General features: G+C 39.0%; 1 protein-coding gene across 1 annotated transcript in view; it reads left to right on the top strand.

Moving 5' to 3' along the window:
• Positions 1–1,312: 1,312 nt before the first annotated feature.
• Positions 1,313–13,481, top strand: part of LOC104546299 (probable ubiquitin carboxyl-terminal hydrolase FAF-X) — a gene marked incomplete at its 3' end in the record, with an annotated part of 33,363 nt that continues 21,194 nt past the window's right edge. The window contains exons 1-8 of the mRNA XM_010191659.1: positions 1,313–1,569; positions 3,472–3,617; positions 3,868–3,947; positions 9,908–10,020; positions 10,780–10,998; positions 12,145–12,260; positions 12,513–12,764; positions 12,841–12,979. Of these exons, the coding sequence (XP_010189961.1) occupies positions 1,474–1,569; positions 3,472–3,617; positions 3,868–3,947; positions 9,908–10,020; positions 10,780–10,998; positions 12,145–12,260; positions 12,513–12,764; positions 12,841–12,979 (1,161 nt within the window). The remainder of the gene's footprint in view (positions 1,570–3,471; positions 3,618–3,867; positions 3,948–9,907; positions 10,021–10,779; positions 10,999–12,144; positions 12,261–12,512; positions 12,765–12,840; positions 12,980–13,481) is intronic.

Below are 13,481 nucleotides of genomic sequence, written 5' to 3'. Positions count from 1 at the left end.
GGCTTCTTCAGGGGCAGCCACTGCTCAGGTGGCCCTGCCCCACCAGTGAACTCTACGGGCTGCAGGCCAGTCGACCCGGCTCTTGCCACAGGTTGCAAAAGGGGAACCTGGGTTCTGCGTCCTCCTCCTCCTCCCTCTCCTTTCTTTCCTTCAACCGACCTTGGTATTCTTCGAAGTTGTTCTCCTCGGGCCCCACTCCTTTCTTCACTGCAGGTCTCTTCTGATGGTTATGGAGATCCCGGTGCATGCTCTCTTGCTCGCTCTCTCTCAGGATGAAGCTGCAGCGGGGCTTAAGCTTAAGTTGTGGACAGGGCTGGGGCCATGCTGGTCAGGACCGGTGCCAGAGAGAGAGCGAGGCATGCCCTGCACCCCCCTTAAATACATTTCGCAGGGGCGCTGATTGGCTTGGCCCTGGATCAGGGGTGGGTCTGACAAAGGAAAAGGGGGAGCTTTTCAGGTAGCTTTTTAAAGGGCCATCTCTGTAGCCCTTCCCCCATTACCACAAACAAAACCGAAAACCCCTCACAGAAAACCCAATACACGTAATGCAGCTTTTTATTTCTGTGTTTTTCAAGTTCACCATGTATCATTTAAATATAGTGACTATCAAACTGTTGGTATATCATGATTAAAAGGTCAACAAATAAATCTGATGTCACAGTTTTCTTCATGGAATCCACTCACTAAAATGCTTGATGTGGATGTGGTGGGCTTTGCAGTGAGCCTGAAAGGCCAGCAGACCCAGGCTTTCATAGGCATGTGCTAGAAGAAAGGAACTGCTCAAATACCGTGGGTAAATACTGGTGTGCTAATAGAGGAAGGTTAGCTGCGGGGTCTCTGTTAGTCTTAGCTGAGGTAGAATCGATCTCTGGCTTCTCTCAGACATCTGTAGTTAGAGAGTGTCAGAAGAGTAGTATTGGAAGAGATGACAAATTTGGCTGTTTGTGCTCTTAACCAGGTCATTTCTACATAGACCATGGTCAGCGCCTTGAATTCAAATTGAAAATCTTCTCTAGCAGTTCAGGCACAAGAGTGAGAGTGAACAGCTGCATTTTGGATGCAGTGGTGTACAGTGGGTTTCTCTGTGGTATAGAAGTAATTATCTGTGTGATTTTTATTTAAAACATTAAAATAATATTAAACATCTCTAATGTTACCTTCTTCTGATGTTAGTTGTACTCGATAAAAAGAAATACTAAGTCTAAAATGAAAGATTCTTCATAGCTATGTATTTGGTTTTGTAGTGTTTTTTCCAGGTGTGGATTACTTTTATATGCATGTGTCATTATAGTGTTTGTTTGGTTTTTTTCAGGTTATGCAATGGTATCTGCAAGATGGCATGTTCTTGAGTTGGAGCTTTTTTTTAAGGCAAGCAGACGCTGGTACTTCAACTTTACTAAGTGGACTATAATTTCTTCTCTCACAACAACTACATAAGCAGACAAAATTGCAAAGATCTGCCCTGTGTCGAGTATGACAGCCACGACCCGTGGCTCTCCGGTAGGAGGGAATGATAGCCAGGGCCAGGCTCCTGATGGACAGTCCCAGCCTCCCCTCCAGCAGAATCAGGTATGATATTAACAGTCAAGTTGTCTAAAAGTAAAGGAGTTGGTTCTTTAGAAATAGTGTTTCTGAATTAATTGAGTTTGTATATTCCTGGAGATGTCCAGTTAAGTTACGTATTTGTGTGTGTGTGTGTGTGTGTGTGTCTGGAAGTAGAAAAACACTTTGAGGGATGAAGGCAGTGCTGTTGGCAATGTAGATACTGTTAAGAAACACTGGATTGCAAAAAAAAGCTCCCTCTTCAAGCAGCAGCATAGTTCCTTCAAGCATTTGTATTTTGGATAAGAAACCTTCTTGGAATAATATCAGAAACTTCCTCAGAACCTTATTGGTAAAACTACTCTCTGTGAGTTCAGTTTATGCTCAGTTCTGCAGAAGCACTTTTTGGATAAAACAGCTTAGAAGCAGGTACCAGCCCTTTAAGATCAGCTTCATGTGGATCTCTGTTCATTGTACTAGGCTTCCTGAACAACTTAGTGTGTTTCTTTTGATCAGGTTATCCTGCTTTCAAAAGACAAACTTTCAAATACTACATCATAATGTGGTGATTCTTGTTTCTTGGGGGAAGAATACTGGAAAATACGCTTTTAAACAGTGCAGACAAACCCATTTAAAAGAAGTGCCACACTTGGTAATTTGATTCAGTATGAAGATGATGTTTGATTAATACAATAAGGGTTAATGGTTTTTTACTTCCTGAGAATGAATTGTTCTTTGGCACATGTGTGGTGGGCTGACCCTGGCTGCCAGGTAAGTCTCTACCTCATTGCCCAGTCCCTCAACCTCAGTGGGATGGGGGAGAGAATTGGAAGGGAGAAGTGTGAAATTGCGTGGGTTGAGATACAGGCACTTTTATAAGTGAAGGGATAGAGAGGGAAACAAGTGATGCAAATAGAGTCACCCACTACCAGTTGATGGGTGCCCAGCTAGTCCCCAGGCAACAGCTACTTTGGAAAAAAACTCCCTCCCTGTGTTACTGCTGAGCATGACACTAGATGGTATGGAGTACCTCTGTGGACAGTTCAGGTCAGCTGCCTTGGCTGTGTACTCTCCCAGCCTCTAGCCCACCCCCAGAATACTTACTGCTGCAGGACAAAGTGAGAAGCACAGGGTCTTGAATCTGTGCAAGCACTGTTTGGCAACAAACAAAACACTGGTGTCTTACCAATGCTGTTTTGGTCACAAATCCAAAACCCAGCACCATACAGGGTGCTGTGAAGAAAATTATGCCAACTAGATGCAGTACAAGATAAGAAAAATGTCCTTGAAATTTGGATTTTCCTTTGTCCTCCTAAATCTTGCTATTTTGATTTGAGTCTTTGCAATTGTCAATTCACACCTCAATATTTCTACCTCAGTATTTCTATATACAAATACAGGTGCATCTACAAAATGCATTGTATTTTGTGTGGCCCATCAAAATGGGCTTAACTAATCATGCTCTTGGAGGTTGGTTAGTAGCCAGCTGTAGTAGTGTGTTACTCATTTTTAGCAGACTTTTTAAGAAAATGTTTTTCACGATCATTTTCTTCTGTGCTGTTGCTGAAGCTTGTCTTTCTACCTAAAACAGTCATCTTTTCTGCAGAAGATTTGTGAAAACTGGACCACCTATACGGTTTTTATTTTCACCTTTTAGAGAGGTGGCCTGCCGAAAGTAGAAGTCTTCATAAAAGCCCTTTCCTTGCTGGGAAAGTAGCTTAATTTTTTGAACTGTTGCAATAGAAAACATATATAGCCCATTTTATGCTCTATTTTTAAGTGAATCTGAAATAAATTGATTTTACTATATTTTATAGTGACAGGTAGTTGTTTCAAAGAATCATTTGAAGTACAGTATGAAGGAAAAATGCCAAAATAGGTGGCGTGTAAGTGCAGGCAGTATTAAAGTATTTTCCATACCAATTTTAGACTTCTTCACCTGATTCTTCCAATGAGAACTCCCCAGCAACCCCGCCTGATGAGCGGGGCCAAGCAGATGCTCCACTCCAACTTGAAGATGAGGAGCCTGCATTTCCACACACAGACCTGGCAAAATTAGATGACATGATCAACAGGTATTTTCACACTTTTTTCAGAGGGTGTAGATTATTTGTGCTAATACATTGATAGTGGGATCAGGATTCTTGCATCTTTTGTTTTACTGGATTTCTTGAAATACTTTTTTAAAAGTTGGGTTAGAGTTGCAAAGAAGAAGAGGCTAAAAACAGAGTTTTGTGGTTTGTTTGTTTTGGTGTTTTTTTAATGGAGTGCTTATCAGTGCCTTCAAAAATGTGTATTCTTACCCTGTTTTATTTTCTAATACAGGCCTCGATGGGTTGTTCCTGTATTGCCGAAAGGGGAATTAGAAGTTCTTCTAGAAGCTGCTATTGACCTAAGTAAAAAAGGTAAGCTGAAAAGACAGTAATTATTGAGTCACTGTGTAAAGTCTTGTTCTTTGAATCCCTAGTGGAGGCTTAAAAATTTTAGAAAGCCATAGATGTAGAAATTAGGTGCCTTAGTAGGAGTAGGGAAGTTGAACAAGCTCACAGCAATAAAAATCTTGTCACTCCTGTCCTACCTGTTTTCTGTATTCACTTTGATATCAGACCTGGTGGGTTTAGTCTTTATAACACATTAAAACTCAAAGAATTCTAGTTTTTAAAAAATAAGTTACTAATCTAGCTTTCCAAATGTCTTGCTGTAAATTTTTGTTCAGATTTGGCACATATGTACTTTTGAGGCTATTAGAGAAATGTTAGAATTTTTAACAGTGTCACTTAAACTAATAATTCTACCATCTTGCTTGCTGTGTCTGACTTGCTTAGAAGTTGGAGGGTTCTGCATCAAGACTGTGTATGTGTTTGTGAAATTGTACTCATCACATTGACAAGTTTGTCGTGTGCTCTGGAAAGTTCTGTTCTTCTGGAAAGTTGCTTTGGTCTTCCTGTTTTAGTCAGTATCTGGTGCCCCAATATTTGAGTAACACCAGAAGTCAGACCAAAGTATTTTTCTAGTATTTTTACCAACTAGTTGTGTTTTAAATACTGACAGGCAAAGTGCCTGTTCCTTACTTTTGCATAGCTGGACTAGGATGAAATAATTTCTGTGATAATAAAGGTTATTCTTAGGCAGTTTTAAGACTAAAAAGCTGATAGTGGTAATATTCCGAGTTAACTTTATAGTTTTCTGTAAGTCTTTTTTACTTTGGAGCACACTCTGGAGAAACAAAAGTTTGGGTGCACCCTTATGATCCAAAATAGGATAATGACGTGTTGCCAACACTGATTTATCAGCTGAAGTTGAGCTTGGAATTGGCTTCTTTGCATGTCACTAGGTCTGGCAGAAATCCCAAGGTGAGTGTAGAATTGTTCAAGCGATCGCATCTGTTCAGGAGTAAAAGAAATGCCAACTTATGGAAAGAAAATGCGGCCATCTATGTGTCTGCAACAGTGCAGTAAAAAGAAATTCACTGGTTGTGACTTGTGAGAGAGAAGTACTGCCAGCTGTTAAGTCATCTTTAAAAAAGAAACACAAAACAATTTTTTATAAAAAAAACCCCAATCAACCAAAAAGCTGTCAATTCAGTCAAGTAATAAGAGCAGAATGAGACACTTTTTGGCTACTCTTAAAGTTAGTGTACTTCTCCAAAGTGTCAGACTTAGCTGAAAGTTCCCAAAGTCTCCTCTTCTTCATTTTGAAGTTGTGAAAACCAGTGAAAATCTATTCACATGCTTTATGCACTTAGATTTTTATTAAGTTGTTGATATCCAATTCTGAGAAGGGCTTCTGTGTTGCTATTTAATTATTCTTTGTCTTGCCCTGTGGATGAATTCCTGTGTGTGTATGTATGCAAGGATTATTGGCTAAGGAGAAGACAAAGCTGTTGGAAGTAGTTGCTTTTTGACTGTGTTCTCTTTACAGTTACATCCTAGATTTTTCCCTGCTACTCAAAGTTATGTGATGGCTAAGATGATTCTTTTTAAAATAACTTTCAGTGCCCAAGGAATATGATAGGGTGCTCACTTGGTGTAACTGACACTGTTTGGGTATCTCAAAACTTGGCAGACATGGTTTCAGAGCTGTGTATATATAGAGGTAGTTTAAGTGATTCTGTTGTGTACATTTTTTAATAGCTCGAAAATGTATTCTATTATCTCAGTAAGATCTAAAACTGGACACCTTCCTACCTCCCTGTGGGGCATATTTCTTAATCTGGGGAGTTCTGTTTCAAAAGAGAAGAAAGAAATTGAAAAATAACCAGCTGTTGAGTATGCAAATTTTAGATTGCAGTCTGTAACTCACTTAGATTCTGAAGCAACAAAACCTAAAAAGAGCCCACTATTTTTTTAAATCAAGCACTATTTTCTAGAGGTTGAAGTTATTAAGTAGCTTTTATTCCTAACATTGCCAGTGGCTATTGGCATTGGTATTCTGGAGTAACTGGGGGGTAACTGCTGTCTTTGTGACCCTGCCTATAAATAAGAGTGATATTTGCATCCTCTTGCAATCTTTTCAGGAACTGAAGTTGAAAGGGACATAACTGAACTGAATTGAAAGTACCTATAAGAATTAAATGTCATCATAACTACCTTCAAGTGCAAGGAGCAAACTTGACAGAGGAGTACGAATCCTGTCTAGACTGTGACTTGCATTATTCTTGGCAGATTGATTGTTTATTTATGTAAGATTATCTTTGTGTAGGCATCAATGTATTTTTCTTCATTAAGCAAGGCATGAGATTATTGAGTGATGATCTGGAGTTACATGCTAATAGAAGAAAACCTGTTTGAATAATAGCATTTGATAGCAAGACTGATGTTTATCTTCACAATAATTCTGGCATACTTATGAAGTGTTTGAGTGATGAGATTTGCTCCAGAAAGAAATGTTATGAGTTTGGATGCTATAAATTTAAAGTTAAAAAATTGGTTTGGTATAGGTTTTTGGGTTTTTTTTTATAGGCTAGAATATTGTCCACTCTTTCTTTCAAAATCCCCTTAACAGCTCTGCACTGCTCTGCCTTTGTTGTGAATTTTATTGCTACTAATGTTTACGTAACACTTCTAACATTCTGCCAAAGCTTTCCAATGTGATACACACAGGCAAGATGTGAGGCAAGTTTTAGAATTTGTAACTTACTTAAACAGAAATTAAATTTCACTGCACAACTTAAACCTTCAACCTTGATTCCAAATCTTTGTTTTTGATGGATTAAAGGGTTACAGAGTGGGTAAGAGTAAAGGGGCAGGACGTAGAGCCTTGGAGAAGAAAAAGTGTGTGTCCATGAGTGCACATGCATCCAAAATCTAGGCAGCCCAGTAGTGGGAGTTGTTTCCAGCATCCTCTCCAAAGACCCTCCCTCTCTCTGGATGATCCGTCTGCATTTCTGTGGGACCACTCTTGAGTTCCTTACTGAAGCTCTATCTTTTGCGTTTTCTTGAAATGGTTCTTTTTAGTCGCCTATCTAAAGCAAGGACACCAGATCTGTGTTATGTTCCAGTTTCTTAGCCAGGTATTTGGACTAGAACCAATTCAGTGAAATGAACTGCAGAAGGGCAGTGCCTTGGTGCAGAAGGATTCTTACACTCCTCATGATTAAGAGTTACTGGAAGTCTGCCAGCATCTGAGTGTGCCATGTGTAGCCACTGTGCCCATGGGCAAGTGTGCATTTCCCTATTGGCTCCACACAGTTTTGACAGCTCCAAACTGTCAGTTTTGCAGGGTCTGAGCCAGCCCTTACCAAGCTACTGAGAGGTTTCTGTGCAGCACTTCTGAGGCTCCAGGTCTGGGAGGCTTTGCTAGCACAGTGCCACACCAGTGTGTGGAGCCAGCTCAGCTCTGGGGTTGCAGCTACAGAGTTGTGTAATCCAAAGCTCTGGAGAGGGGGACCTGGGTGATGTTTGCATGGGGCCTTGGTGCTCCAACCCTCTATTGTTGAATACCCCTCAGATGCATCAGGGTTGGTTCATCTACAGTTGCATCTGAACTGGCAAGTTTTGTGGAGCTAGAGTGTTTCTGCTCTTGTGGCAGGGTTAGTATGCTCTGTGTGGTTTACCTGGCAAATCCACTGCTTTTTAAGCACAGGTACAGAAATCAAGTGGTTCTCTGCTCTTGCTCCAGTCCCCTAATTTCAGCTCCCACATATTGTATGTTGCTTGTCAATTTTTCCTTTCATATTTACTTTTTACTTACTGCATAATCCATTTCTCCAACTTTTCTCTAAATATTTAGCTCAGGGCTGCATGCACTAACTTAGCCTTTGTATTCTTCCTTATCCTTCTCTGCCCTCAGAATTTGAACAACAGGGACAAAAAATGGCTGCTTGCAGCGTTACCTAGGAGTTTGTGATACTGAATCTGATTCAAGGAGTAGATGCCAATGTGTCTAGTGTAGTTGCTGTTTTTCTTTTCAGTCTCTGGACTATTCTTGCTTCCTCTGCCAACCTCCTGTCTTCTAGGACTCCTGTACCCTTCTGCTGATGGTCCTTGTAGACACCTAGCCTTGGTTCCTTCCACAAGTGTCATCTGTTGTCTCAGCAGCGTGCAGCACTGTGGGAGAAGGTGGAAGGTGATTATATGTCCAGGAGTCACACAAGTATCTTCTAAAATTCTCCATCTTCCCTCTCTTTCCAAGTTCAGTGAAGGACAGAAAGGACAGTGTATTTTGAAACATGTTCTGTTTGGTATTCCTGAACTTGGTTTGAAATATCTTGCTGACTGAAGCTGGCCAACCATTGTGGAGTGGAGATGGTCCAAGAAGTACTTGGAAGTTTGAGAGATCAGTGTAGTATATTGGTACTCTAAGAAGCATTAAAATCACTTGAGTGCCTGCTTTGAATATGTATTCAAGAATTAAGTTCACTGTTACATTTGGTTTCAGAAAGAAACATTTCTCCTAGGTCAAGTTGACCACATTGGATGCCTTCTTTGTTTTATATGGGGTAAAGTTGTCATCTTTACCTCCTTGAGAAGTTAATTTAACAAAGTCCTTTTTTTACTGCAAATGCTTAAGTTTTAGGCTCTATCTCTCTTCTTTTGTCATGCTGTCATTGCTGTGGCTTTTGTTACTGATCATAGCACTTACTATATGATATAGGGATGTCAGCTTTCCAGACAGCAAGCTACAGAGAAAATGCGGAGTTTTTTATTCTTAGCCAGATAGTGTCTATCATGTACCTCTGGTAATGCTGAAAGAAGGAACACTGGAGGAGTTTTCAGGGAGGTGACAGGGGTGCGCCAAAGGTTCCTGCTTTACTCAAGTCGCTTGAGAGCTGCACACAACATAAGAGCATAGACTGGCGAGCCCCGTTGCAGGAGCCTGGAAAGCCTTTGTGGTATGTACTAACAAACAGGGCAGGTGTTCTGTGACCACTTTTGAAAGGATCCTCTGTTGTACAGTTGTTTGTGACTGAGGAATTTTAATTTGATAACCCAGATCAGCCCTTCCCAAACCAGTGGAAGTTACTGTTGGGATGCCTCATTAAGGAGGATGCAGGGGTGGGGGGGTAGTTGGGGTGGTGGTGGCAGTAATTTTTGTGAATCTGAATGCTCTAGGCTTGTTGAATGCTAAGATTCCCTGATGGAAAATTAAACTTATTCTGTAAAGAAACTGTGTGGGCAGGCCCCAGTTTTCTTTTTAGAATGTGCCCAATGGCTTTCATAGTTTCCAGTGTGTACTGACAGATGTTCAGTATATTTTTCTGTTGACCTTTAGCCCTGTTTGATTTTCTGACTGAACTTTTGAAGACAAAACATAGATTTCTTGAAATACTGGGTTACAAATATCTCCAGAGTTTTAAAATAACTAAAAGAAAAGTATGCAGTACTGTTCTTTAATTTTAAACTTGATGTGGTGGCTGCAAAGAGGCTTGCAGCAGTGTTGGGGTCTAGGCGTGTTGGGTCCTGGCAGCAGAATGACAAGAAACAGTACTTCAAGTGATGCTGAGAGACAGAAAGATTCATGTTTATTTTTCTAGGTTAACGGTGTCTGGGAAACTGAGCAGGTCTCACCCTTTCTCCTCTTCAGTCACTTAAGTTTAACCAGTAGCAAATACGTAAAAGAACATAAATGCTTGTATACCAGAAGAATGGAAGATAAAGATTGTACTTATTAATTTAAGAATTATCTAAAGCAGTGCAATTTTTGAGGTGGCTTTACTAGAACATTAGTCCTTCAGTTTTTTGCGCATTCAAGTTCATGTAAGTTTTGTCTTCATCCAAGGTTTCTCTTTTCAAAATATTTCTGAAACTTGGAACAACAAACCTTTGAAGTCCAAATCACTACTTTCAATACTTAAAAGTTCATGTAACAACTAATGAAATTGCATATCTAACAGTTTTGTTTTTTCTTTTCTATTTTATAATAGGCCTTGATGTCAAAAGTGAAGCATGCCAGCGATTTTTTCGAGATGGGTTAACAATATCTTTCACAAAAATCCTTACAGATGAGGCAGTGAGTGGCTGGAAGTTTGAGATTCACGTGAGTTTTTAAAGTTCTGTTCCTGAAAAGCATAATTTAAATGAGGAAAGAGACTGCCTCTTCTGTGACTGTGAGGAGAATGCAGACGGCTTCTCATTTTTGAAACTCCTCTGAACAGAGTGCTGGGAGAACCCTTGTATACATGGCTCTTGGGGTGGGAGGGAAGTCATCCAGCTATCATTGTTTCATCTTACCGCCTCTGGTGTTTTTGGAAGGAAATAAAACATGAGATGATACGGGGAGGAACTGAACTTTGTATGTTCAGTATTGCAGCTCTTGTTAGCCGTCTGTCTCTGGCCAGATGTCTAGAGACCTGCGCTTATTTTGATGTGCATGCTAGGACATGGAAACTTGCTTTTTTACTAAAAGCTTTTAGCAGCTGCTAACTTCTGAATGTTTATAGCAGCTGTTTGAATATAAAACCTACTTGTTGGACAGCCAGTCACACGCCAAATTAAAAACTGCGAAGATCTTTATAAGCAAATTAAAATTTGTGAGAAATGGGTGAAAGAAGGAAAAGTTAATAGTTCAGTGGTGATTCATAAATGTCTCGAGTAACCAATGTTTTGTAAATGTAATTTTTAGCGGAAAACAGATACAGTTTAAAGCCTTTATTGGAGGAAGTACAAATTAAAGTACAACACTGTAAAACTCTTATGCAACTCTGCATGCTTGGTACAAATGGTTCAGAGTTTATAGTTCACGTTATTCGTACAGTCACCTGCCATATTCTTGATTTGTTGTTTTTTTTCTTCACAGAGATGTATTATTAATAACACTCATCGACTAGTGGAACTCTGTGTGGCCAAGCTGTCCCAAGATTGGTTTCCCCTTCTTGAACTTCTTGCCATGGCCTTAAATCCTCACTGCAAATTCCATCTATACAATGGTACTCGCCCCTCAGAAACTGTTCCTGCAGGAGTCCAGCTTGCTGAAGATGAACTTTATGCCCGTCCTCCTGACCCACGATCACCAAAGGTATCAGAGCGTTTTCAGACCTGTGTTTTTAATTTCATCAGCGTTACCTAATTACGTAGTAGCTGTTGAAGTGTTTTTAGAGGGAGGTAAAAATGCCCCTTCGTTTTCTGTATGACTAGGTTGTTGTGCTGCTTTTGACTTGTAAAATGAATCATGATGGGTTAAATTTCCCTTCCTAACTCTTTCAGTCTATGGTCCACAATCAGACTGTGTCATGTGTTTCTGTGGTAAGCTGGCACAACTCGAATGGAATGCCATTCCAGCTGTGTAAATTGCCCTGCTTGTATTTGCCAGTTGGTGGATTTGCCTTCTCACTAAACATGATTTTGTAGGTGACATATTTTGAGAAGGAGATAATGTGGTGAAATGGGAGTTTTCTCTCCTTATTCTTATAGTTCCCAAAAATGGGAGAAATGTTTTTAATTGGACGTGGGATGCTAGTGTCTGTGTTGGTTTAGGGTTTGTTTTAGGGTTTGCTTTTTGTTTTGATTTTGTTTTTTTCAGGTTTTGGTGGTGTTTTTTTGTTGGTGTTTTTGTTTTGTTTTGTTTTGAACTGACAGTGGAGATTTAGTGATCTCTTCTGGTTCTTGGGTGTTTTTCAGAACTGTGCTCCAAATGGCTTTGGTACAAATTCTGGTGCTAACCAAATTGTATTTTTGTTACGTTCTGCCTTTTTTTCTTTTTAGTAGAACTGCTAGCTGTTGATTTGTAAGAACCAAAGATAAATAACTCTGTCCTTGGACTTCCTTGCTTTGTTAACTGTGTTAGAAGAATGTTATTTTGCATTCTTACTGCTGTTTTTGTGCAGCATTATCACATCCAGGACCAGAAAAATAATACCAGAATTGTCATGCTTTCTGTAGTAACTTAACAGCCAAAGATGAATCTGAAGTAAAGTAATTTTTGTTCCTGTATATTTGATAAGTCTTTCAATAACTGATATGCAGCATCTGGTTTTTGACATGACAGCAGGAAAGTTTGTGTTCCCCGTTTCTAAACTGAATATTTACACTGTATAGGGAAGGTCACTGTCAATTCTGTTACCTTCTAACAGTTGATTGTGTAAGAGTTGTTACTAACAGGTACTTGAAAGTATTTCTAGATGGTAATTTGTAAATGTCAATGTAACTGTTTATTATATTGCAGGGTTGGCTAGTAGATCTTATCAACAAATTTGGCACGTTAAATGGATTTCAGATCTTGCATGATCGCTTTATGAGTGGATCAGCATTGAATGTTCAGATAATTGCAGCTCTCATCAAGTAAGTGTTTTAAAAACAATAATTTACGTATTTCAAGAGGTTGGACTAAGTAAATATTGTGTTTAGTGCAAAGCTTAGTCTTTTCTTGAAGCACTTCCCCTTGCTCCATATCTTAAATAGTTGTGTTTACCATCTACAGTTCATGTGCTTGTAAATGGACTTTAGTTTCTTGAATGAATTACTGCTTGCTGTCCTACTATTCTACAATTACCAATTATGGTACTTTGATCTTTTTTCTTTCTTTCTTTTTAGGCCATTTGGACAATGTTATGAATTTCTAACATTACATACGGTGAAGAAGTATTTCCTTCCAATTATAGAAATGGTTCCACAATTTTTAGAAAATTTAACAGATGATGAACTGAAAAAAGAAGCAAAGAATGAAGCCAAAAATGATGCTCTGTCAATGATAATCAAATCTCTAAAGAACTTAGCTTCAAGAGTTCCAGGACAGGAAGAAACTGTAAAAAATTTAGAAATATTTAGGTTAAAAATGATACTTAGGTAAGATGCTACTCCTAATATGTTATGCTACTGGTGACATATTTTTTATGCCTCTTACATTTCATTTCGTTTACAGGTTGTTACAAATTTCTTCTTTCAATGGTAAAATGAATGCACTAAATGAAGTTAACAAAGTAATATCCAGTGTGTCATATTATACTCATCGACATGGTAATCCTGAAGAGGAAGAATGGCTTACAGCTGAAAGAATGGCAGTGAGTTCTCCTCTTTACCGAAATTCATTGAATAGGTTTTCCTACTCCTTATTACTTTACTTGTCCTACACACGCTGCTGATTTTCATATCTAGTGTTATAAACAGCAGGTAACATGTCATGGTAATAAGTCATTTTAGTAGTAGTCTTTCTGTGGAAAAAATGCTGTATTTGTTTCGAAGCTGCTGTTAAGAATTGCTTTCAGTGCTGCTAAAAATTGAATGTTCGTTTAAATAAGGCTCTAATCTGGTTTTTGTGCTTCAAGTAATTTTTTCTCATTAGGGTTTTTAGTGACTACTCTGCTTTTCACTTTCAGAAGCTGGGTTCTTTGGTACAGAATGTTTTAGATGTAACATTTCAATTTTATTAATTTAATATTTACATACTTGGACTGCTGTTTCATGCTGGAGTGCGTATGTAGGGAACCATTAAAATAAGCATTTATGAAGTTAAAGTAAGGATAATTTTCTCTTAATCTTTGTGAAATTTAGTTGTGTTAAGTA

Source organism: Mesitornis unicolor, unplaced genomic scaffold (assembly GCF_000695765.1).
Source record: "Mesitornis unicolor isolate BGI_N332 unplaced genomic scaffold, ASM69576v1 scaffold48389, whole genome shotgun sequence".
Classification (NCBI taxonomy): Eukaryota; Metazoa; Chordata; class Aves; order Mesitornithiformes; family Mesitornithidae; genus Mesitornis; species Mesitornis unicolor.
Note: the sequence above shows the minus strand (reverse complement) of the source record. Positions and strands in the feature narration are given on the sequence as shown.